The 27,292-nt window shown below is 41.5% G+C and overlaps 1 protein-coding gene across 3 annotated transcripts in view; it reads left to right on the top strand.

Annotated features, from left to right (window-relative positions):
- Window positions 1–27,292, top strand: part of cdk14 (cyclin dependent kinase 14) — a 173,468-nt gene that overhangs the window by 52,339 nt on the left and 93,837 nt on the right. For all 3 annotated transcript variants that reach the window (XM_079561406.1, XM_079561408.1, XM_079561407.1), the window contains 5 exons: window positions 3,348–3,593; window positions 9,198–9,292; window positions 9,848–9,927; window positions 13,937–14,031; window positions 17,870–17,932. In XM_079561406.1, the coding sequence (XP_079417532.1) occupies window positions 3,348–3,593; window positions 9,198–9,292; window positions 9,848–9,927; window positions 13,937–14,031; window positions 17,870–17,932 (579 nt within the window). The remainder of the gene's footprint in view (window positions 1–3,347; window positions 3,594–9,197; window positions 9,293–9,847; window positions 9,928–13,936; window positions 14,032–17,869; window positions 17,933–27,292) is intronic.

Genomic DNA, 27,292 nt, shown 5'->3' with positions numbered 1-27,292 from the left:
TCTTTCCATTCTCCTCAAGTTTCCATTCAACACAAAAAGTAGTTTAGTTCAGATTGCTATGTCACGTTATTGCTTTGTTAAAACTTAGAGCCTGCACCTTTTCTACATTATGCACAGTCTTGCTCCTTGTTTGTTATGGATGTGATCATGGCTGAGCGGAGCCATTGTGGTGCGTCTGTGAAACCTGGCCCACGCGGCTCCACAACCGGGCCGTGAGCTGCTGCAAGCCGACTCCCGCTCCTGTATTAGAGTAATTAGAAGTCCTTCCTGCAGGGGAGTCCAGTCCTAAATATTTAATCTGTATAGGCAGCAGTGGCAAAACATGTCACACCACCTGCGCCTTTTGTGTCCCGTGCGCGGTCAACAGAGGAGCGGCTGGTAAGGCCAAGGGGCTGAGTGTGGAGTGTGGGCTTGGAATTGTGCTGGAATATGTTTTTTTTTTACTTATGTTTTTTTCCTCTCAGTGGGAGTATTGTTGAAGATTTCCATGTCTTACAGCTTTTGGTTGAATTGTTTGTTTGGGACTTGTTAGCATAGTGACGGCATTATACAGGTAAACAGGATAGTGAGAGGAAGAACAGAGCAACAGGGGCAACAGCATGCCGGGATTTGCATGTGAGTTTCTTGTTTGGTGGTGCTTTACTCCGAGGGAATTTAGAAAGCTGTTAAAGTAAGGTGTGATAAAGGGTTCCGAAATGGTTTTAACTCATCAGTACTTTATAACACCTTGATTTTAATCACTATGAGCAAAGTAATGGATGTCCATTATACCCAATAACAAAACAATTTTTATTTTCAGATTTTAGAATACATGTTTTTATAGTCTTCACCTTCTAACATCACTGCCTTAGTATTTTTGTTTTAATGGTAAATGGTAAATGGTCTCAACTTATATAGCGCTTTTCCACCTACATTAGGCACTCAAAGCGCTTTACAGCAAGGATCCACTCACCCATTCATACTCTCATTCATACACCAATGTACGCAGACACTGGGGGCAATGTGGGTAAAGTGTCTTGCCCAAGGACACAACGACAGTGTACACTTTCAGGAGGTGGGAATCGAACCCCTGACCTGCCGATCATGAGACGACCCGCTCTACCATCTGCGCCACTTAATCTAAAACAAACACTGCCGAACCTAGGACTGTCGCGATAATTACTATATTGACTTATCATTCAATAAAAAAATAGATAAACAATAACTTTTTGGGCTCGATGTTTATCGTCTGTACATTTATTAGCATTTCCCCACATTTTTTTTCTTTGTTAAACTTTGATTTCTAACTGAAGCTATTTGAGTTACATTATATTTCATATTTATTGCAGCGTGTGTGGTATTTTAGGATATGATTATGAACTTTTAGAACAAAGGTTTTCTGTCATTTTTTAAGCCTGAGAGTTGACCGTGTCTAGTATCGTCAATAATATCGTTTATCTTATACTTTCCTGCCTCAATATATCAAACTTCAAATTTGTTGTCATGACAGGCCTCGCTGAACCTTGATTAACTATGTCCTCTTCTAATCATAGACTTGTTACAACCCCTGATACATATTTTGACAAATACAAGCCATTTCTGTGAGGATTCAGAAGTATTTCTTTCCCCCCAATAACCTTCAACTGTAAATTAGGCAGTCACGCTAGGAGGCTAACAATTTGATGAAGTGCGTTGCTGCTCTAACATTGTGATTAATAGACAAACGCTCATGTATTTGATTGCTTAAGGAAGCTAGCGCTTTGCAGTTTGTCGTTATCACACCAGTTTGTCTATTTCTGTGGAGTGGACTTTACAGATTATCGCCCCCCGTGCATTATTGTTCACGAGGGCTTGGTTGTTTTGCTTATTATCACGATAACGGCAAACACAATTGTCAGATTTTAATTAAAACAGAAACGTGCCTCGCTGGTGTCCGCGGCCGTGATGATGTAGCAGTCCCGGGTGCCGCAGTAGTAGATGTCTGTTGGAGATAAGGTGTTGTAAGGTAACAGCGCGCGCACAGACTGTGAGCTGTTTTGATCTGAGAAGAGAGGGGATGGAGATAAAAACGCTCTCATCTGCTCAGAGAGGTACCAGCCGCCCGACAGGAGGGACAGACCCTGGCAGCCAGATAAAAACCAGTCTGGATCCCAATAACAGGGGCACAGATTCTGGCACCGCACTACACTAGAATCGCATATGGACTCCTTTCTTTTTTTCCTTTAAGTCCCTCAATCGACTTCTTTTGTTGTTTTCTTTGCATGCGTATTGGAAAACGGTCAATGATGTTACAGTCATGGTAATAGAACAGGAGGAAATGTTATAGTACTTAAATCTGTACTTAAAAGGTGTTAGTAGTTCCAAAGACACAGGACAGACACATTATTTATTTGTTTATCATGATAATCTTCACCCAGTATGAAGACTGTATGTTACCAGAAAATATGGCTAGTATATTTTTTTAGAAAGAAAGAAACAAAGTAGGTGGACATATTTAATTTAGATGACCCTCAATCTCTTCTCGAGGGCCAAAAAGTTGTTTCTTTTGGTAGTAAAATGGAAATGGCATTATTGTTATACCTAGTTATTTGCATCCTATTATTGTAAATAAATGTTTAATGTTCGTATTGTTTACAATAAATAAATAAAATGGGTCCACAATGGCACAGTGGGTTTGCATTTGCCCCTCTACTATTGGACTGCTACTTGTCCTTGCCAACTCAAACCTCATGAAATTACCGTCACATTTACAACATAAGAACAACCCAAACTTCCATGGGCGGCGTGAGGGGGTGGAGGTGAATAGGGATTTAAAAAAAATGTTATAATATAGTTTTGAAACTTTTGTTTATATTACTGACATGCTGAGAAAAAAAAATATTGCAAGTTTTCAGTAATTTTTTTGTTTTCATATAAAAATAAGGCGTTTCATGCCCAAAATTTCCCATCTTTTCGGTGACGAAATCTGAATAACGGATTGAGCCAGATTATAATGTTTTTGTTGACATATGAGTTACAATATATGAGGATGAGCGGTTCGAATCCCACAGGTGCACATTGTCGTTGTGTCCTTGGGCAAGACACTTAACCCACCTTGCCTCCAGTGTCTGCGCACACTGGTGTATGAATGAGAGGGTGAACGGGTGACTGGTTCCTTGATGTGAAGCGCTCTAAAGCAGGTAGAAAGGCGCTGTATAAATGTAACCATTTACCATTTATTTACCATTTACAAAGAGGGGATTTTGTATATTGTATTTAGTTTTGAAATAACAATTTCTGGCGGCGCCCCTGTGAGAAGTAGATTCAGCAGTATAGCCCGGCGTGTTGAAACTCTCACTACACATCCTCTCTTTTCTCCTCATTTCCAGATATGTGTCACAAAGATGTCCACACGCAGCGTCCAGGGATCCGACTCTGTCATCAAGCCCCTGGACACCATCCCTGAGGACAAGAAGGTGCGCGTGCAGAGGACCCAGAGCGGCTTCGACCCGTTTGAGAAGCCGGCCAGCCAGGTCAAGAGGGTCCACTCCGAGAACAATGCGTGCATCAACGCCAAGACCTCCTCCACCGGGAAAGAGTCGCCCAAACTGCGCCGACACTCCAGCCCCAGCTCCGTAAGTGCAACCAGTGACTAATGAACTGTGTGCAGCTCAAGGTCTGAGCTCTGGCTGCTTTGTACCGCTGCCTTTATGCAGTCAGGAGAAAGAATAGTTGTTCACATAGGTAAGATAGTTATAGTTTGGCAAATGTTCAATAGAGAATAAACATTTTAGCGCGTGTGAGAAATTAGGATTACGATTCCTCAGAAAAGGGAGCTTCCTATTGTACTCATGCACCAGACATCCAAACTGAATTGCCCCTGTGGGATGGAAAAAAAAGCTCTCCAAATCCAACAATCGTTTGATCGCGTCGTGCTTTCCCCTATTCATTGCGAGTATTACCACAAAAATGGGAGCAGAGGTGACTTAAGAGAGAAAAGAGAAACTGGCTATTGATTGTTTCATTTAGCTCGTGAAAGAGAACACATTGCTCAACTCATTTAAATGACTTTTATTGATTTACTTTGCGGTTCGCGAAGGATTTGTGAGGAATTATAAGTTTACAAAGTACAGGAAGAAACTCGCTGTCCTCATTTCACTAATGAAAAGTCAGTATCTTGATGCTTTTTGCAGCTGTGGATGCAGTATCACATCCACAGTACAGATTATGTTCAGCACAGATTCTGTTGATGGAAGATGTTTTCGTATTTGGCAACAATTTCATCTTTTTGTCCTCAAAGTCCAAGAAGGAGGAAAAATAGCCAACCAGAATGGATAAGCTGTGATGCAACTCCTGGTTTTGTGAGGAATTGTTGGCTTCTATTAGAATCATAGTATAAGCCTCTTTCTAACCGGACAGCTGGACATCGAGCAATTCAACATATTCAGTAAATTGCCCTGGTTGACATTTATTTAGTGTAGGTTAATTCAGTGACACATTTTACTGCTGTGTTTAATGCCTGCTGTGCACTGACGTATTTTTTAAATCACAAATCAAATCCCGACAGGCCTAAAGTGCCAAGTGTTCCAAAAGTCTCATTCTCCTCTTCTTTCTCCAATAAGAAAAAAAACAAACGAAAGCGGTACACGAGTGGCATATTCATGAAATATGTTCCCAACTTCGTTATATTAACATACAAACATGGTTGCCAACTCCTAACCATTCCGGAAGCCACACAAGTTAAAATTTCTGATTTTCGCACTAGACGATTAGCCTTGGTGCCACAGATGGGCTGTAGAGGACAGAGAGGGAGCAGGAACATTATTCAGTGCCAGTCGCCGCAGCTCGGTTTCAGGAAACAAATTCTGTCAACGATTGTGCTGATGTTTCCATAGCAACACAGCTTGAGGTTTGGTTGTACGCTAGTTTCCTTTTTTATTTTATTACATATTACGCCTGTTGTGCTGCTCGGCCCATGCTTTGATTATGTCACAATCTCAGAGCCATACATGTTGAACTTGATCATTGTTTAAGGATTACAAAAAAAAACGGTTGAGTCAGACTGACAATAATCGTGATTGATCTTGTGCAGCTCCGACTAAGTAGTCATTGGCATATGCACCACTGGTCGTTTGAGCCAATCGCATGACACTTTTATCAGTATTTCTCAAAGGTGCATCGTCTAACTTTTTATGCGAAAAAAACCCAAAACGTTTATCAGTGCGTGTTTGATCTGTCAGTGACCCAGTGGCTGTACGGGGGGGTTGGATCGGCGTCTTTTGCTTTCCATCCTATGACACTACACGATCAATTTAATTTCAGGTTTGTTGGATGGAATGCATACGTAACCATGGAAACAGTTACATCAACAGAGAAAAGCTACCAGAAACTCTAAAAAGCAATTGATCCTGGACAGTAATAGTAGGTTACGGAACACTTTTGGACTGGTGTGATGGATTCGGGGAACAGGCCAAAACATTTGCTGGAACACTCTCTTTAAACACCATAATATTATCTCAAATCTTTGCCGGGTTGCGGGTCGGTGGGGAGTCCTTACCTCAAGTGGAGGAGTTCAAGTATCTCGGGGTCTTGTTCACGAGTGAGAGACGGATGGAGCGTGAGATCGATAGATGGATCGGTGCGGCGTCAGCAGTGATGCGGTCGCTGTATCGGTCTGTCGTGGTGAAGAGGGAGCTGAGTCGCAGGGCAAAGCTCTCGATTTACCGTTCGATCTATGTTCCCACCCTCACCTATGGTCATGAGATTTGGGTAATGACCGAAAGGACAAGATCGCGAATACAAGCGGCCGAAATGAGTTTCCTTCGCAGAGTGGCTGGGCGCACCCTTCGAGATCGGGTGAGGAGCTCGGAGTAGAGTCGCTGCTCCTTCACGTCGAAAGGAGCCAGCTGAGGTGGCTAGGGCATCTGTTCCGGATGCCTCCTGGTTCCTAGTGGGACAAGGCCTCGTGGAAGGTCCAGGGCACGCTGGTGGAACTATGTCTCCGAGCTGGCCTGGTGTTGCCTCGGGGTCCCCCCAGAACAGCTGGGGGAGGTGTGTGTGGATCGAGAAGTATGGGCATCTATGCTGAGACTGCTGCCCCCGCGACCCGGCCCCAGATAAAGTGGAAGAAAATGGATGGATGGATCTTTGCCGGACCCTCCAAAATAGTTACCGGACGCTTGACCTTTACCCTGAAAAAGTGAAAGGTTCCCCCAAATTAAGATCAAATAAAGAACTTATCCTGGAGGGTCCGCATTATCAACTTTTTTCCACATAAAAAGTTACTTAACAAACTGCCATCCAAAAATGTGCTAATATCTATATTTATCTGCTATTAAATATCATATAATGATATGGCTGCAGCAAGTTTGAAGCCTTTGCTGTGATCAGTCTATCACGTTTTAGCCAACCCGCAACAACGGCTCATTTAAAAATCTGTTGGTATTTAATGGCAGCCAACTGAGACTCCCATTATTGTGCTAATGTTATTTGTGCTGTCATGTCAATGTACCATTTGCCAGGTCGTAGTTCACGTGTACTGACAGAGAATCTGGTAGGCTTTAAGTGTTCGGTTTCGGTTCATGTGGATAAGCCTATAATTACAGAGAAATTATTGGTAAAAATGCACATGGCCTGTATTATAGGCTGTTTAAACAGTTTTCAGTGATTGATGATACAATTGGTCAAATCATTCAGCGTTTCCCTGTTTAGAGATGGTGACTGCCAGCTACAGCATTAGCATTTTGGTTAGAAACTTTTTTATTATTGACTTCAGCTGGTATTAGATCATCAAACAGCTTTCTTCAAACACAAGCCGTCATTATTTTTTCTTAACATATTCAAGCATTTGATCTAATTGAAAACAACTAAGAAATTACCTTGTTTATTTTCTCAGGAGTTTTATTTTGGCGGGCAGGCTATTTTCCCTTTCTTTCTCCTTAATTGAGAGCGTTATGAAAACAGCACGATTTCCTTAATGACCCAAATGAGATTTACAGGATTCATGCGAGCTCGCTCACTTTTAAAATTCCTCTCCAAATGTGAAATGGCTAATTGGCGCGTGCACAAACGAGTCTGAATGAGTGCATTATGACGTCTGACTGATTGCCTGCCAGCTTCGCCGCAAGATGCCAATGAACTGTTTCAACCGTGAACGTGAAAAAGTCCTCTTTCATCACATTGTTTTATTAGCGTCCTGATTAAATTAATATGGTAAACACACATTTACCTTTGGAATTACAAAGCAGTGGGAATTAGAGGCATTAGAAGTAGGGAAATAAAGTTCAGAATGCAATTTGAAAAAGTGATTAACTATAGTTTTCGCAATATTAGGTGACACAATTGCTAGATTTAATTTAAAGGGACTATACAGAGTTTAAAAATGTCAAAATTAAGTATTTTCCTCCCCCTACGTGTTCCAACAATGTCCTAATGTGTAGAATGAGCCCAGACCTGTTCACCATAACTGCCTCTAAAATGCACTGTCACTCAAAAAGGTGTTATTTCGTGTCGAATTCCGTCATGCACGAGCTTAATATAGAAGGTGCAGTTACATGTATGACCTGAGGTGGCAGTAGTGAGTATAAAATGGCTAACTTGCATCTAGTCTCTTTAAGGTTCCCATTTTTACATAGGAGATTGCCTTACATTTTAAGTATTTAAATTCTAAATCTTCAGGATACTTCATTTTGAACTTGATAACACAATGTAGGTCATCATCTTGCTGATGATCTTCCTGTTTGGTTAAGCCTGGTCCATTTGTATAGAGAAGATCCCCTGTTGATCAGATCTGCAGGGAGCAGGCCCATAACAAGCATAACAGGAACGCCCCATGTGCCCAATCTTTGCTGAAAAGTAGATAATAGGGGTGGGAACTTTGAGTACCTTACGATTCGGTACTATACGCGATACTTGGCTCGCAATGACGATAACTTTACGATGTGCCGATACTGCGATCATCAATATATATATAAAAAAAAAGACCTACGATGCATCACAATTTTTTACGAAACATGCCATTTTTTTAGCCTACTGCATATTATTCCTCTTTTACATTCTTACATACAAAGCCCCTTTGTTAAATAGGCAAGTGAATAAATGATATGTCACTACTGTAGCATTACTTCATTTACTTAAATAAACATGAAACCACAGTCCTATTTCAAAAGCAATAAATCCCCTCTCCTACATTAATCTTATTCATAATTATAAGAACTATCATTAAAAGTAATGTATTTGTGTGACAGTGTTTGGTCCAAGTGCTGCCCTCTACTGGTCTGGCTGACTTCTTAATCCTTATTGGCCTCTATATACTGAAAACTGTGGAGCACTGCAGCCTCATTAATATACATGCAAAAGTATCAATATTGGAAATAAAAAATAACGGTATCGTATCGTCCCGCAAAATATCGGGATATTTTGGAAAATCGATATATTGTCATACTCTTAGTAGATAATGTTGAACAAGAGGTAACAGTAACATGTGTTACATAGTGACTACTATAATTTGTTTACAGAGGTTTGAAGATCTGCAATTCAAATTTGAATTTCAATCTAGGAATTTTGTAGCAATGAATGCACCCAAAACATGAATTATTAGTAATACTATTAACTTGTGCCTTTTCAGGCTATGTGTCTGCATATATCGTTTCTCAAGCATGTACTGTGTAAAGTAGCCGCAGACACATGCAGTCGTTGTTGCCCCTGTGTCCCATACAGGCAGAAACACTTTCCTGAGCCAAGTTTATCCAGGATGCACCAGATGTAAACTGCTTCTCATATAATGCTTCACTTTTAACATTAGAAAAAGTATTATAATAAATTTCCATAAACCTCTTCCCTGACGGCTTGGGTAAAAGTTTTCTGTAAAGTTTTTTCCCCTTTTCATCGCAGTTGGTGATGGAGACATTGGAGCCGTGGCCTCGTCTCCTCGGAGCCGCAGTGATTACCTCTCCTTCTTTGAGGAGCACATAACGTTATGAGCCAATGATTAAAATGTAAAAGTAGTTCCTGCAGTTTCTTCCTCTGAGAGTCTGGGAAATTCTCCGTCTGCTTTCTCGCTGCGCTTACACCTCCCGGATGATGCATTCGAAGGTTTCGGGATTTTTTAATATCGCTTGTAGACTTTGTGATGTCTTGCTCAGAAATCCCTCAGAGACGTCTTCTATATTATCCACACTCTCTGAACAATCTGAACGCGCCTTTCAATGCTACCTCTCTACCATTTGTGTCGTTTTCAGCCGACGAGCCCGAAGTTTGGGAAGGCGGACTCCTATGAGAAGCTGGAGAAGCTCGGAGAAGGTTCATACGCCACAGTCTACAAAGGAAAGAGCAAGTAAGTTGTTGTCTTCTCCTTTCAGTTCATGTGTACGCTGCAGAATCAATATTGTGTGGTATCTTGATGTGTTTTCCAAGCATTAGGTGGTTTATTTGATCCGTAATACTTTATGATTCATCTAGTTATGTCATCTCTGTACAGAAACTCATGCATAAGACGCCGCTGCAACATTAGCCAGTGAATAGCACTGAAAAATAAAAACTTTCATTTTCACCGTACGTCGCAATCTCTATGTTTCTGTTCAGTGAGCTGATACTTATTGTCCACTCCTTGTTTCCTCACGGCTTTTGCATGTTAATTATAGTCAGCCGAAGGAATTTCACACATTGTAAATATATCTGGAAGTGTAATGATTTCATTGGTACAGCGGCGGTGATTGGTGACTCTCATTCTCGCCGTAATCCCACGGCCTTGTTCTCTCCGTCTCACTCCACTGAAGTCCAATTACATTCCTTCACTCTCAAAACATCAATGGGTTTAATAGGAACTTGGAGTGAATTGTAAGATTAGCATGGATTGTTGATATGTTTTGCTGTGTGTGTGTGTTTTTAGGGTGAATGGGAAGCTGGTGGCTCTGAAGGTGATTCGTCTACAGGAAGAGGAAGGAACGCCTTTTACAGCCATAAGAGAGGGTAAGGAGTACACTATTTTGTCACTCATCATATACCGTATTTTCCAGACTACAAGTCGCACTTTTTTCATAGTCTGGCTGGGTGTGCGACTTATACTCGGGTGTGACTTATATATCAAAATGTAGATTTTCACGTTTGTTATTTTCACATGGACAGCCGCTAGAGGGCGGTCTAGGCTTGTGTACCAGCATCTGCTACCCCTGTACCACTGAAAATGTAGAAAGAGAGTTTGGCGAAAAGCGGAGGTTACTTTTACTGCAATTATGAAAACATAAAAAAGCTAGTCGCGGGCTAAAAGCTTGATGGCCACAGTTAAAGGAACAAGTTCACAAATGGGTGCTTAAACAATGTGCTGCCGGGAGAGGCTTGTCAATGGTGCAGTTACGCCTTCATGCCAAGGCAGTTGCCAAGGCTAGTGCGACTTATACTCCGGAGCGACTTATATATATATTTTTTCTTCTTCATTATGTATTTTTTGGCTAGTGTGACTTATACTCCAGAGCAACTTATAGTCCGGAAATTATGGTACATAAAGTAACTAGGGCTTGACTTAACATCCATCCATAGCCTGTGTGTAAATATGCGAATAACATTACTACAGCGGCCATATGGACCCTTGTTGTGTCTCTCCTGGGGCTGTCATCACTTTGGTTGACTCACTGTGAATATGGAAAAGGGACACGGCGGCTCAAACAAGCCGCTGGCGTTTGAATGCAAATGCGGGAGTGACTTTGTGTTTGATCAATGTGTGATCCTGAGCCAGTACAGAGCGTCTCCTGCTGTACACGCCCCGGCCAAATACTCGCTACGAGCGCTTCAGAAAGCCACTTTGAAATTGGACTAAATCAGCAATTACTGACCAGGAGTCCCACTGTGGCAATATGTGAGCTGCATTAAAAAAGTGGTGGATAAATGATTCAACTGACAGAGAAGACATCCCTTTTATTTTATTTTGCAAAACATAATAACGTGGTTGTAAGGATGCAGAGGAAATTCCTTATATTCTTCTTGTATTTTTGCACTGTATTGCTTACCCTATGACAAAGTGGCAGAGTTGGCTTGAAATGAGAAACACGTAGAACTCAGTCATCGATATATCTTAAACAGGAACAGATTTTTTGCAGTGCAGTGTTACGGGAATAGACCAGGGGGGGCAGAGAAGGAGGAGGGGAGGGGCGGATTTTCAAAACTAGTCACAGAGTCTTTGAGGTAACTCTAACCTCAAGCTCAAGTCCTTCGCTTTGATCTGCTCATCACATGTTTTTTTTTAAGGCGCTCAAACAAAATGAATGTATGCATAAGACACCGGCTCTCCCAGGATCCGTCCGTCAAAGTTCCCCCCGTGCCCTTGGAAATAAGTTTCTCAGTCACAATAAGCAGCCACGCATATTAGTGCACGCTCAGTTTCAGATCTAATCAAAGTGTTGCCTCATGCAGACAGAGCAGGTTGCCTGTCACACAGTTGTTTGTCTGTATCTTTGTCGCAGTAATGACTGCTTCAAGCGTGGAGGCTGCTGTACAGAATATATATTTTTTCCCATTTAAACTTTCCGAAATGCCACGTTTATTTTATATTCCCTGGATGGAACTATGCCAGCGGAAACAAATGCCAAGCAAAAACTAAAGTATTGCTCTAAAGGTTCTTTCCAGACACAGTTGCTTTACATTTTCATTTTCCATTCACGGCTCACACTTTGTTGGACCAAGTGTTTGTAGCCAGAGCTGCCGTTGGTCAGAATGAATAGGTGTGACTCACCAAGGATACAATTTTGGAAGCTTGGATCTGCTAATCTTGCAGTCCATGAAGCAAGATATTGGGTCATTCCGAGTACTACAAATCGGCAAAGGAACTTCATAGCTCATTAAGCCAAAACTAGGCTGTGCAAAGAATCTACTCAGACTATTGGTAATTTATTTGTAAGAAAGTGCCTTAAACTTATCTTACAGCATAGTCTGAAACCGCTGTGGCTGATGGGTCGTCACCTGCAGTTGTGTGTAGAAGCTCAGAGGACTCCAGTCTGAGTTTTCCGACTGATGATGGTGATATGGTGATCACCGAAACGTTTTGATCAAACTTAAAAAACATTTGACTTTGTGTCTTTAATGTCACCGTTCACCATGATAAGGACTGGGTGAATTGTCCTGTCAGTGAAGAATGAGGAAAGGAAGCATCATAGCTCCTTTAGCACAGGAACACAAGATTTTTAGAGCTTGACTTATTGTCACGATAGTTGAAGTTGAGTCAACTAGTCGTGTGATGACATTATCATATTAACAGCGGAGAAATAACGGCTCATTTACATCCAGTACATTAAGTCCACTTTCAAATCAGTCATGTAATAATGTAGGCTCACATGTAAGCAGGTTTTGCCAGTTAATATACAAGTTAGTAGCTTGTTTACATTTCTTATAGGTTTTAACTGATTTTTTAGGTAATGCTCATTGTTACCTGCCCCTCCAGAAACATTGCATAGATCCGTGTCCTTTCTCCTCCTCCGTATGTCTCGCTCTCCTGGCCTCATCTGTACTCCTTTGTACTGTAGAATCATCTTCCTTGTAAATCCAAGGTCTGGTTCGGATTGTCAGATTGTCCAAACAGATCTGAAGCTCCTGCTCTCTAACTGCAGAGGTATCTTATGGTTGACCCCATGATGTAGCCCTCAAAGGTAAAGCAACAGAAGCTAGGAGAAGGATCTGAGCTACTGTACCTGTATGTTTGATTTAAGCTTCACTTTACCATTGACCAGTTTGATGTTTAGCTGTGTATGAGACTTGGTGATAAGATAGCTGACACACACTGTAGGCAGCAACAAGGTGTTGCTTTGTGGATTATTGAATGCCCCTTCATAAACTTTTCAACAGGAGAAAAAAAACATCCAGATGACCACATCGGCCAAGAACTGCTTACACCCTTTCGTGTGACATAGCTTTCCATTAAAGTCATCACACAGACTTCACTAAATGAAAACCTCACTCCCTTACTTGTGTTTCCACCAGCCAATAAACTACCACATATTTGCTCATATTTGGCTTTTGTGGTCTTTTTACAGGGCGCATCATTAAGAAATGCTTTTATTTTTGCCCAATATTGACTCACCATGACCACATGCATGCTTCTGCGCCGCTGTAACCCTAGAAAGTGAAGCTCGATACTTGCCTTTTGAGGTTAGGTTTGAGAAAAGAAAGTGAATAGGTGGCGTGGTGACAGTTAAAGCGATTTGTTGTCCCGGAGCAATCAGCTGGTGCACCTGGAAGCGATTAGCCGCGTTTCCCTGAAGTTTTAGTTTTAAAGCTGAAATGAAGGCTCTAAACAGGAAATGTGCCTCTCAGCCAACACTTCCTTGGCACTTAACAAGCTCGTGCATCTTTCTTTGCTTTTTATAAATGCCCTTCTTGACATGCACGAAGCCAAGGCACAGAGAACTGCTAGTCACGGGTCCAAGTGTGTGTTTCTTTTTAATTTTTGCACGTTATCATTTAAACACTACGGATTATTTGTTATAAATGTGAATGCTTTTCTATCTCCACTGGGCCACCGCCTCCTACCGACAAGGTCTGTGGTTCATTTACATGCACAACAAATAAATGATTGTCTCCCCAAATCTCAAGTCATGAAATTATTTACTTTTTTTTATTCATGTCGCTGACGTCATTTGAAAATCCTCTCCCAAAGCAAAGCCAGTTGCTTACAGGTTTTGCACAGCTCTCTCCTCCAGACATACAGTATCTCCAATATTAAAAAAAACATCCCGTCTTACTCCGCTGGCATGTTGACGAATTAGCGTGGGAACTTGCCTCAGTAAATCCTCGTTTGTGTTTGGGTTTTTTGAGTTTAATCTTGTCGAAATCCTCAGCAGGACGTGGAAGCTGGAGGAGAGTCTTTGGAGCATTATAATGATGCCGCTAATGAGGCCAGAGATCCCCGCCTTTCTTGCGCTCTCCGTGAGCCCCCTGACTGTAACTGTCTGTAATGTCATCTTAACGCTCTGTGTGATGTGTGTGTCTGCAGCCTCTCTGCTCAAAGGCCTGAAGCATTCCAACATCGTGCTGCTCCATGACATCATCCACACCAAGGAAACCCTCACCCTGGTCTTTGAATACGTGGTGAGTACTCTGACTGCTGTAGACTGTGTGTACGGAGTAAATAAAGGGCGTCGAGGGAAGGACTTTTGTGTACAACATTCGAGTCACCACCAACTCCGTCTTCTTTCTGTCTGGCGACGGTTTTGGCGAGAACAACATCATTGAGCGGAGGAGGAGATCGTTTGAAGTGGGTGGATATTGTGTTTGAGGAGAACAAAACTAATCCAGACTAATATAGTATTTATAAATGAGCACTAATCCGGAGAAGGATGCATTAGAAGAAACCTGCAAACTAAGGCTAACTTGTTTGCAGTGATATTTCACTAAACTAATACTAATACAATGCTAAGTAACTTGTTTGCCTTAATAAATCATTTCTGTAGTCTCTCTGGGGCAATACAATTGTTCATGGGATGATTGGGGGGTCTTTCATCTCCCCCTGGTGTCTCTGTCCAGAAAACCACCCTTGCCACTCCTCCGACCCGGATGCGCAATACACATGATGAATCACGAAGAAGAAGCTAACCGGCTAACGGACTAAGCTAACTGTCGGCTAGCGCCACTTTAGCAACTTTTTTTACAGCCTAGTTTGAGTGGAAAAAAATATCTCCATTTTGTAATTGGGTTGTGGCACAATGTACAATATCCCTCTCTCCATTTGTCATTTCTATCAGCGTAGTTTTTACTCTCATGGACAATTAAAGAGTAAAAAAACATGCGGCATGCTACGACACCTGCAGTGGCACTTATGGCCTCTAGTTCTGCTTTAACTAGAACTTTTTCACACTTATAAGTTCATTGCATTGCATATTTTTGGCTGAGTTTGCAAAAAAATGTGTTGATCTCAGTCAAATGAAGGCTTAAATGATGTTGCGATATATTGTGGCTTCTTGCGATACGAATATTGCATCACCTAATATCATGATACGATCTTTTTACGATCTACTGCGAACAACACTAGTTCAAGAACCACTGCAGTAAGAGACCGAAACACTGAAAGTTAGATAAGAGAGACAAATTATGGAGATATTTGGCCGTTCTTAGTTGGGCTTTACAATTTGGAAAACTATACCGCCACACCTGAGCCGAAAATACTTTTTGACTGGCATGCTCCTGTTTATTGGGCATTTTAGGCACGCTCCCCCCATCCTGTAATAAAATAGGCTCATTTTTTCCCCCGCTGAGTGCTTGGTGGCGCTACAGCAGAGCCAGCAGCACCAGAGGGTCGCCCCGCTGTGCCCAGAACAGAGCTGGAGACAAACCGGACACTTTATTGGAAGGCGTCCGCCTACACGGCTCATGCGGCTGACTGGAAATGACTTTGTCTACTGTCACCTGTTACTGTGGTGTAGGGACATCTTCTCAAGGTCAAATATTGTATACTAGAATATTTCCTCCTAATGATCCTTTTCTAAAAATGCCTTTTGCAGCAGATACTTTAATTTAGTCTGTGCACTCTCCTCTCTCCGAGTTTGGTCAGTTCCCTCACTAATATTTTATGACGAACATCTCGTGTAACACTTCTCTGTGCCAGGATTTAATGAGCAAAGAGCTAAAACTGAAGCTCCCATTTATGAACAGATTCAGAGGGAGCTGCTGACATCTCACTTTTTCCCCACATCTCTTTCTCATATAATGTTTCATAAGATTACGCAAAAAATAAATCTAACCAAAATTACATTCCTCATTCCTATCATGCAAACCCAATTCCAAACTGTTTTTGTGTGCAAGCTACTACAACCCGGTGCACCTTGAAACTTTACAAACAACTTCTAAACCCATAAATCCATGTTCCACCCCCTGCTAGGATAGATATACCCGGCTTCATGAGAAGCGCTCTTTGATGGTCACTTTATATTCAGGTCAAGTTGCGCATCTGAAAAGCGCTGATCGAGGCCAAATCCTGATCTGAAACAGCCTGACTCAGCTCTCCATCAGTAATGAAGCTGCTCTTGTCTGGTACACCTTGTAGAAGGGAGGGGGGAGAGATTTGGTCAAACACAGGTGGGCACGGAGAGGTCAGGCTTGAGCAGCTGGGGTTAAATGGAGCGGAAATTGAGAAATGCACTGAGTTCCGCGTCATGGAACAGGGCCAAGCGTCTTAAATCATGCCTGACAGTAGTTTAATATAGACACTGAACCTTTATTATGTCACTACATTCAGGAGAACTCATTGCCTTATTAGTTTTATTGGGATGCAACTTCCAATTCTGCTCTTTAGAAGGCCCTCAAGTGAAATCAGTTCCAAACATGCGCCTACAGGGACAATAACAATTTCGTAAAACCTGCCTCGTGTGTCGTATCGACCGGCCGCTGGGGCACCCTCTGTTGGCTTTTGCTTCATTATTAGATTTCTCGATAAAACTTTATGTAAATGTGCTTTGATTCTGTCGGTGCGTGGAGCCCTCATCTCGTTGCGGGTCTCATTCAAAACGCTTGTCAACTGGAACAATCAGCTCCTTTGTTTTCCCCATTCCTGTAATCATGAGTGACAGCCACCGGGGTCTGTGGGGAGACGCAGTAAAACGTATTACAGTGGCAGCGACGGGGGCAGTAAAAGCCAAGGGCACGGAGAGGCACGGGCCGCGGCTCAGATTAGGATGGACAGGCACATCTACGTTGCGACCGTGACGTTTGAATTATTCAGCAGACGGGAAACGGGCGGCGGGACATTGCAAATATCATTGTGTTTTCACATCGGCCGGCGTCTCCGTCTTGAGTCCACGCGCAGAACCAGAGGTGAAGGGCAGTGGAGGGAAAAGCTAAACTCGTGGGATTAGATCCAGGACCCGGGCTTCCATTTCATACACATACGGACACGTACAATTTGTGTCACAACTCGAAACATTTGCCAAAATACCCCCTGGCCCGAAGACTAGACTATGAATGATAATGCACCGGGACATTTTGCAGATGTGCTGGAGGTGATGAGTGGAATAGATAATAGATCTCTGTTCTCTTAGAAAATGGTTTACAAGGACGGGCAACATCACCTAACAAACAAACAAAAGCATTATGTGAAAGTTTTGGAAAGGATTTTTTTTCTTTCACTTTGCTGACTTAAAGTAAATCACTCACAACCTCACATTATTATATTAGTGTGTGTTGCACAAGGCGTCCAGTCCAGTTTCCGGTCTTTATTACCGGAGTCAGTCCAGGACATCGCAAAGCTCTGTGCAAACGTGGTCCAACATCAGTCAAAGCCTCCATGATAAAAGCCTAATGCCCATACACTGAGTAAAGACGTGAGTCATTACAGCACAGCTTACACAGACAGACATCAAACATTTGTCTTCACTTTTTCTAAACCTCCACAAATTTCTTCTGAACTGGGCTTTTGTCTAACACTTTTAATTCCCATTGTTCTTTTACTTTATTTTCACTCTTTAGTGAGTTTTTTTTTTCCTGATCTCCCCCACAGTCATTGTTGGTTGCACAAGTTTGGAAGAGTATACAGTAACTGCAATATTTCTGACAATGGTAGCAGTTTTATATCATTTTGGGATAAGACTGAAAGACAAGTGCAAACTGCTATTTCAGGACATGTTTGTAGAGTTTTAAACTGTAGCCTTATCAAGGTTTGCTACAAGGTGGGACCCATAGAGACAGGATTTTTCACTTTTTTAAAGGATATTTTACTGGTTAAATACTGTATCTGCAGTATTTGCATTTTTCCATTTGCCACCATTTAATTTTATATTGAAAAATCTAGATGCCCTTCCTTAAGTTCCCATGCTTCCCATGACATGCTTAATTAGTACATCACATTATTTATGAAGTTTCATGATTTTTTTTTATTTTTTGTGTTTTCATTTTTTTTTAAATTATTAATGGAGATGTGTCTCTGTGTTCCTTCCAGCACACAGACCTGTGCCAGTACATGGACAAACACCCTGGAGGTCTGCACCCGGACAATGTGAAGGTAAGGACACTGCACAGATGCATGATTTGACCAAAAAAGTAGAAGTAAAAATCCACTACGCTCACAGTATGTCACATCATAGTTGATGGAGGAGGTTTTCTGTCTTGCCCAGTTGCATCAATATTTAGAATACCTGGTGCGCGGTTGCCCAAAGTGCGGCCTGGGGGCCAAATGTGGCCCTTAGACCAATGTTTGGAAGCTCTCAGGCTTTTTGTTGAATTGGCAGATCGCCAGAAATGGATACTGTTTATGTTTAGGCTTAATATAACCTCAAAAGCTGGTTTTAAGTCCAATTTAAAGTGTGGTGGGGAACGAGTTCTGCTCAACGCTCTAACTCTGGCATATTTGCATGTGAACTTTGTGGACTCACGTTAATTATTATGCACTGTCCTATCTTAAATAATGAAATAAATAAATAAAATACATAAACTTCAATATACAGTCCTCAATGAACCCCTGACTTGGTGTCTACTTGTATCACCTGTTTGTTGGTTTTTAACTTCAAGCAAAAGTGTACATGTCATAGAGGTTGGCAGAGGTTATGCAGATTAATAACGCCAAAGAAATGACTGATAAAACCACAGCAACAGGAACCAAAAGTGAACCCGAGTTATAGCACAACTACTTAAATGGCTTTGTTTACAACAAATGTCTGAAAAAAAAGGGGGAGTATGATTTTTTCTTTTTTTACCGAACACCTCAGATTTAAACTATCCTTTTGTGTTAATGGAGTTTCACTAAATAAATCGTGCATTATTATGCATGTGCAGTAGAGCAATTTATGAAGCCAATTTGGTTTGGGGCTTTATTTTATGAGTTTTGACTTGGGTGCATAATATGAATAACAATTATGTTTATTTATTAGTACAAAAAGCAGAGTACTTTTCCCGGTGCGTGCTAATGAGAAAAAGTGAGAAAACGGCAAAGCTACATATGCTAAAATATTGTGGTAATTTGTTTTGCAGATAGCCAACCTTGCTAATACCACATCTGTGCTCGTACTACTCATCTTTCCTTTTGTTTCTTGAGTTAGTAAGCAGGTATCAGTGATGGAGTGAATGAGGGCGCAGAGCCGGTTGGTGGGGGGACTCTGGGGGGGGGGGGGGTTTGTGAGGGGGCGGACGCTGCGCTGTGAGCAGAGGTGACAGCTCAGGATGCATCGCTTACGTAACAGCCTCATACCTTTTCGCTACTAAGGATTTACATAAGTAACACATCTTTTTCTCGCCGCGTTGAGCCCGGTGTGAATAATTTGGGATTAATGGTGAGTATGTTGAACGAAGTGTTGCATAGATCCTGCTGACGTTATGCCTTGAAGCTAAGATGAAAGAGTTGTGAGAACTAATCTGTTCCTGAGGCTTGCCTGGCTTTATTTTTGTGCAGCCAGCATAGAGTAGGTTACGGCTTGACCAGCTGGTGTTAAATCACTCACTTATTTTACAATATAAAGCTCTTTTCAACCAAACTAATTTGCCCACAGTGATGTGCTCCAACAAAGAAGGTGCACATACAGCTTTAGACGTGAGTCAAGTGAAATGTTCCTGTCTATATCTAGTGGCAAAACAACCCTAGCTGTGACTCCTCACTACTTATCACTTAAACAAGTCCCATTAAGTTAAGCAGGCTCGCACAACTGGTGTCTCTACACAAAAACATGCTCCAGTGATGTTTACAGTGCTTGAAAGGGTTCATTAGGGATATAACAATTCATGGAAAACCGATTTAAACTGCTTAAAATGTGAATCGATGTAAAAAATAAAACAATCGATGTCAAAGCCACCCTCAGCTCCATTTTGCCCGAAAGGAATAGTTGTATTCTCACATTGCATCGCTAGAAACAGCAAGTTAACTTCTTGACTTTCTCAAGTCAAGCTCCACACACTCCCCGCCTCCCCCCAACACACGCCACACCATGTAAACACATACACCTGTAGGCATTATGGCAGAAGTTTACCACAGATCGTATCGTACTTGTCTTCTTTATCTTCTGACATTCCCCCATCACACCAATGTCAAGCCAAACCACATGACTTTTGTGGACGGTAAATAGGTAAAATTGTTATAAGAACCAAACTTCATACTGCATACACATCCCTGCATGTTAAGAAAAGTTTGATCGTACTTTTTCCCAAATTGCCTACATGTCACATTACAAATTTATGTTGCCATAGTTTCCATACCACTTTATTAAGCTGCAAGCACAATGGCTTTAATCCCGTAATAAAGTATGCACGCTTGTGTACACTGAGTCAGCCCACTGTTTACAAGCCTCATTTAGATTCCAGCTTTAATTACCGCTTCCATATGCAGCCAGTGATGTGAAGAGGGAGCTGCAGATGAGATGTATATTAGATGTATATTGGGGCGAGTACAAGCAGAGGTGCAATATAAAGTTAGTGTTACAGCGGTTTAATGATGTGGCAGCTGCAGGAGGATGTCCACAGTAATGGCTTTGGAGGCTCTCTGGAGGGGCTCGTCATGATTGAGGTTTATTTAGGTTTTCCAAAGACTCAACACTTTCAATATACCACTAAATTAAGCTATTTAGTTCAGTGGCAGCTGCTGTGGAAGTATTAGTGTGATGTCTCCCAGTAAAGGACAGAACAGATGTTGAGGAAAGTTGTTTTTTCTTCCACTTTGGGCCAAAAATGGTTACAACTTAAAACACAATGCCACACCATATAATTCACTCCTCATGTGTTTTTTTTGCCTTTCCACATATTAGGCCCAGCCTTTGTGACTACAACTAAAAATAACCATTGTCACAAGGTTCATACCTTGTCTATTGGCTCCATCTCGGCCCCGGGGGTCCCTGACTGATAGGAGCCAGTGTAATATTGTCTTTTGTGATGTGGGGGCGCCCAGTCACCTAGTCATCGTCCAATTTACTAATCAGCTCCATAAAAGCTATTAGTGCCTCCTCCAGTGCTAGATCAAATTAAGATTTAGAGGCCCACTCAACCACTCACTGCTAATGTCATTATTGGACATGAACAGTGAGGCCTTTTGTGACTCTCACAAAAGTGCCCTTTGCAGTTATGAGCAGATAGTTAAACAATAAGGTAAAAAGATTTGTGTTGTGATTTTTTCTGCTTACATTGCTTCTTTTAAACACATCCAAGAGCATTTACATTCGATAGAACACTTAATTTATTGCCAAGCTAGTACAATTTCACAGACCCTATGGGGATTTTGTTCGTTATATTACCCACAAAAAATTGCTACCTTTGCAGTTTGCTTGTTATTATCATTTAAATTGTGTTTTGTCCTATTCCAATCTGTTCATTCTAAGATCATCCAAACGATAGTATTGTCCCATCACCATTACTTTTCTCACTTGGGTGTGTTTGCTAGCTGATTTTAGCTGCTGCAAGCCGCTTCGGACAATGACCTCACTGCGCTGGCTGCTGCCCGAGTGCTCTGTGATTGGATTATATGCAGTCAGCTGAAGGGCCAAGCTCTCCAGCATCTCCATAAATCAATAGGAAACTGACACCCACGGCAGACCCACCCACATGCCCAGGAACAGCAGGTTCAAGCCTGTACAATCACATTACAGGGGAAGTCACTGATGGCACTGGGGCTTCATGTCATCATTAAGGCAGGTGATGCCAACAGAAGTCTGCCAAATGTTTTCACTTATACACAAGATATTTTAGGTCTTATTTGAACAGAATTTGCTTAAAAACAAGCTACGTATATGCCATTTTCGTTAAGCATAGGACTGCAATACTAAGACAGTTATCCAATATTGCATTATTTTGTCATATCATGCACACAAATTAGTAGTATGGTACTTCACTCTTGAATTTTACACTTTATCTGTGGCAAATTGTTAGATCTCTTTCACATTTCTTGTATAGTTTCTCTTGTGCATTCGCAATATCAAACGCTTGAACCCCTGCATTATGTTCCCCAAATATTAGGCCTTGTAGTGCCCGTAGAATTACCCACTTGTGCAGGCTCCAAACAGCACTTAGTTCCTACCTGTAGTTTTTGTGGCGCCGCCAGATCACCCATATTCGCACATTTTCCACCATTTTTCCACCAGTGTCTTTGGCTGCAGCCCATGAAAGAGCAGCACCGTACAGATGTCTAATGGGACAGTTATTTCTGAGCCCGCTGCCAGATGGTCAGCCATTTTCACTCCATTTAACTCTCCTTCATCCTCTCTTTCCCTCACTGCTTCCATTTCACTCATTTCAGCAAATCAGCGTTTCGTTGATTTGGCCGCGAACCCCATGTTTGTGTTGTTGTTTTTTTTGTCTGTAATTTGATTGTTGTTGTCACTGTCGTCAGCACATTGTCACTTTTAACACGTTACAAATTGAACAGAACAATGGCAACCGTTACTTTAATTTGGCCTGTTGGGGTTGCTTTAAAATGTCATTAGATTGTCGTTCAAAATGAAGGGTTAGTTGTGCAGTAAGAACACTGAGCACTAGTTGGCAAAGCTTTTATTAAATAGCTTTGGACAGGATGAAAGTTAATATTGTTCACACCACGTTAAGCTGAATATGAATGATGTGATTTCTGCCTCCGCCTTTTGGTTCCCGCCTTGTCCCTCAGATCCTTGCGCTCGCTGTCACAAATCTCTCTGTGCCGCCTGCCGACTTGCTCATTAACATTGCATTGCGACACGTTATCTTTCTTCTACTCCTTCTCCTGTGCGCCCGCTTGTTTCACTTTGTTTTGCTCCTGGACAAACTAAACGAGCCCCGCTGCGATGCTGTCACTGTGATTCATCGCCTCATGACTTTCTGCACAATGAATATCGCACGCGCAGCGGCCGCATGCAATATTTTCCATTGAAAGATTGCACACGACCCATCCAATTTGTGCTATTTTTTTACCTAAAGCTTAGCTTGATGGAGAGCTGGGGCTTGATGGCAATAAGTGTTTAATCACTAGAGTATTATTGGCGCACAAATGATGGATCGCAGTTAATGGGTGCGAGGAGAGTCCCGAGATTATAGATAATGTTGATGGTTGATCTAACGGTAGCATCACTGGCTTTATTTATCCTACTGTTATGGAATAATAATGAAGCATAAACATGCCGGGTCATATACAAAAACACAGCCACCACAGTCAGTTCAGTTTTAAGTATATTGACATTTGACATAACTGTTTGTTTGGATAAATTGCAGTATATAAAATAATCTACACGTCTGCAAGCACTACCATTTTTTTTTAAATGGTAGTGTAACTAGTAACTAGTATTGAAAGAGATTGGCCATAAAGTGTGAGGGAGCACCAGGTAGGGCTGGGCAAAAAAAACGATTTGGATTGAAAATCCAGTTGACAAGTGAAATTGATTTATATTTTATTTTTTTATTTTATTTTTTATCAAAAATCTTTGTTAGAAGCTGCACACTGACTTTTCAGTGAGTGAAATTTACTGTATATATATTTACAACAGTTATTTTGTTTTAAATGAATGAATCAAATTGTATAGCCAAGATTTTTGGGGGGGGAACAAATTGCCAGCTCTACTGTATGGTCATTTGCTGGCATCACTGCACTAAAACCTGTAGAACAGCTGTATAAAAAAGCCGTCAAGGTTTTTGGCAATAAACTATTCTCATCTCTCAATTGTCCAATTTTAGAGAAATATCGTCTTTTGAGTTTTTAAAATGTGCTTGCCTCGTCTACAAATCTCTCCATGCTTTGGCCCTTCACCCTTTGGAGGAATGTATTAGACAAAGAGACGTTCATCTTAGAACCAGATCATCTACCAGAGAGGACTGTGAGGTAGCATTCAGACGTACCACCACCGGACAATTTCGGTGAAAGGGTGCACAAACCCATCTTGGTAACTATCCGTTGGAATATTTATCCATGGATTTTTGTAGAATGTGTGGCATATAGTGGACCTCTGGAGACTTAACTCTCCAATAGGTAGGGAAACTTAACCACTTTGCCTATAGTCTAAAATGACTGCTCATTGTGGTAGATTTAGTAGCTGAAACTAAATCACCCACACCTGTCTGTACATAAGAAAACTTTCCAGTATAGACCTTGCATTTGACTTTACCAAAGTTGCTTGCATCTTGGCAGGAGACTCAAAGCTATAAACTTCCCTATATATGTGCCTCTTATAGCCTCTAGCGCCTCTTTGGGACACCCTTAACAAGCTTTTTAAGATAAAATATGGACTTATGGCTGCAAGAACTGGGGCCCTTTTCTAAGAGCATCCAGATTATAAATGCATCTATCAACCTTGTTTTCTGCAAGTGTCGCCAGTGTGTAGCAGTAAAGCACTTTGGCTTATATTTCTATATGTCCTGTGTATCTGTTTATGGCCATTAGAATGATAGGTAACCCTGTTTGAACAACCACCGGCAGTGCTATATAATGTGAGCTACTGGAGCGAATCCAACTATCAGAGCTCTCAATTCACCTGCACTACTACAAACAATGGGACACTTTCGAAAATTTATTGCAAAAAGTCAAAAGTACAAGAGTGGTGTTAGCGCCATTGGGAGGGGATCCAAGACTGCAGTAGCTAAACATCCAATGGCGTGGCTTCTAATACAGTTGTTATTCTGGCCATGAAAGAGCGATTGTGAAAGGAGTATGCCACCAATCTTTTTTACTCATCTAAGGAAGTGCTCTTCTGGTTGTTAAATGACTTCTAATATCTGTTATACGGCCCAGCGCCAGAAGCGGACAAGAAAATTAAAATTTGGCTGAAATACATTAGTCTAATGTTTTCATTAGTTATCTAGACGTCAGATGGAGATGACCTCTGGGTGATTTTTTCTTTCTACCTTTCAAATTTGTGGGACTAATATTTCCTCCACCATCTCTTTTTTCTTTGCTCTCCGCAATCTCCACCTGACTGTCCACTGTTTAGTGACTCTATAGCAGTGGTTGAATATTTGGGTAGCTTATTTGCTGCTCAGTATGTTTGGACACTTCAATGGTTATTTAAAATGGTGGGTCAAACGAGTTCTCAAAGAGGGGTGGAGCGAATACATGTATCAAGACGTTGTAGAAAAGTAAAATCATAACTGGTTTGGGTTTTGGTAAAGCTGAGGACATTTCGCTTCTAGTCACAGATGGTTCTGACCTTAAAAGCTTAGAAGCTTCTGTGACCAGAAGCGAAACGTCCTCAACTAAACCATAACCCAGGCCAGTCGATGATTTAATCTTTCTACGATAGATTCTCCCTGGATGAAGGAGAGCCTTCACAAACATGTATCAAGACGTAGAAGTGGCCAGACTGAACAGAAGAGTGAACAGCCCACACTAAAACAGGCAGGTCGTGCGGATTTAATATTTTACAACATCATACCGCTGTTCTAAAAGGGGATTTTGCTGGTATTAGCATTTAGCCGCTGTAAGCGCAACTTTAGCTGGTGTTAGCATAACATTTGCATATAGTTTACCTTCATAGTTCTGTTTTAGCTGTTGCATTTCTGTTTTATTAGCCTTGGCACCTCTGAATGATTCCATAAACCCCACCAGAAGGCAGCATTTGTCAGCATTACAGCTTACTAAAGTTATAAGGATGATCTCTACAGTCTTCCTCTGTTGGGGCGCTGCCCACAGCAAATGCGGGTGTGTGTGTGGTGGAAACAGAAGCGTGAGCTGAGTAGAGTTGATACATGCACGTAGATTGTGGCATGTGCTTTAGATCCGCGCCACATGGAACATCGCCTTTAGTATACACAGCCTCCTTCCGTCTTTGCGTATCTTTGCTTATCTCTGTTGACGCACTGCAACAAATGAAATCATATTGTAATTGTGTATTTATGTTTTAGAATTATTTTAGAATGTGATCTGAGATAATTGTATGATAATGTGATTTTATTCTGTAATCTGGACCCAAGGAAGACTCACCATTGTCAAGGCAGTGGCTAATGGGGATCTTAATAATAAACAAACAACCAAACAAACAAACAATCTTGTGCTACCTCTGGCCAACCCTAGGAACTCCCTTTTATACTGTAGGTGTGATAATACAGTCAAGACAAAATTATAACCAAGAATTAGCTTTCGTCTGCATGTAAACACAGACTGCCAGTTCCATTTGCTTAACCGGAAAATTTCCCCAAATTGAAAGCCACGAGCATTACTGCTATCGTTATTATTCCCAAACCCTCAATGACAGCTTTTGTGCCAAGCCTCCTCTATCTGCCCTCATTCTAAAATATAAAAATGCAAATGTTATCGCGCGACAGAAAAGGCTGCTTTCAAAAACAGTTTGATGCTGGAATTGAAGAGCAGCGTGAAAGGCATAAAAGAGAGATTCCATTTTTATTACTGCTCGCAACAAGGCAGGGTTTATTTCAGAGGTCCGTTTGATATACATGAGTAAACACACATTTCCCATGCTAATGCGATGCGCCGCGGTCCCTCGCTCGCGCGCCGAGAGTGCAGGAATGCTGAAATCTTGACCCTGTGACTTTGTATGAAAGACAGCCCTTCTCTGATTGGACCCTGCAGGGGCTAAATCAGCCTAATTGGCCGGTTGCCCCCGGTGTGCTGCCATAGTTCACTCAGAAAAACTTTGCGAGCCGCTACAACAACATTCACGCTTCGTTATTTTTGTTGAGTGACAGATCTGCAGAGAAATGCCAAATCACCACGGAAATGTATGCAGGAGAGGAAAAATCTTCCGTTGCATTTCTAATAGTCCATATGTTTTAAGCCTTGAATAACGCTGTGCTGTAAGTGCATACAAACTAGATTCCCTCATAGTTAGAATAGGTGAATAAATGATAGACACTTGATAATCACAATCAGTACGTGGCATCATTACAGTAGATAGTAGATGGATGTAGTTATTAGTAAAGTAGATAGGTAGTATTGGTAGTTGCAGTAATGGTGTTATACTGTACAAGTAATTGTGGTAGCTGTACTGTGTATTGCGTGTAGCTAATTGAGTGTACATTATTGCGCCTATGTTGATGGCTGCGTTTGCTAATTCTATCCATGATTTGTACCTTTTGATGAAAACAACTGAGTTAATCTGACAATGGATCCGCATCATGTTTTTTGTCTTGTCATTTGGCCTGATCGGCAGAAAGCAGCATGCATAAATTCATGTTTGTGTTGTAGATGTCTCGTGCCTCCAGAGCACCGCAGGCTCCTAGGAAGTGCCTCCACAGAATTTAATTTGGCCTCTGATATAATTAACTGCAATTTACATTCCATTTCCATTCATCTGATTTGTCAGCAGAAGTGCATTCTCACGTTTTTATCCCTTTCATGAGTGCAAGATGTTAGATTTCACTTTAAAAAGTTGGGTTCATACATTTCTTATCATGTTTTTGATGATGATTTTAATGAAAAGAAATGGCCGAACCCTGGAGCGAACCTCTGTGGAGCTTTGATGATGTTCCTGGTCAA

The sequence above is a fragment of the Gobius niger genome (genome assembly GCF_951799975.1).
Source record: "Gobius niger genome assembly, chromosome: 8".
NCBI classification, from domain to species: Eukaryota; Metazoa; Chordata; class Actinopteri; order Gobiiformes; family Gobiidae; genus Gobius; species Gobius niger.
This window is presented reverse-complemented; position numbering and strand designations above follow the sequence as displayed.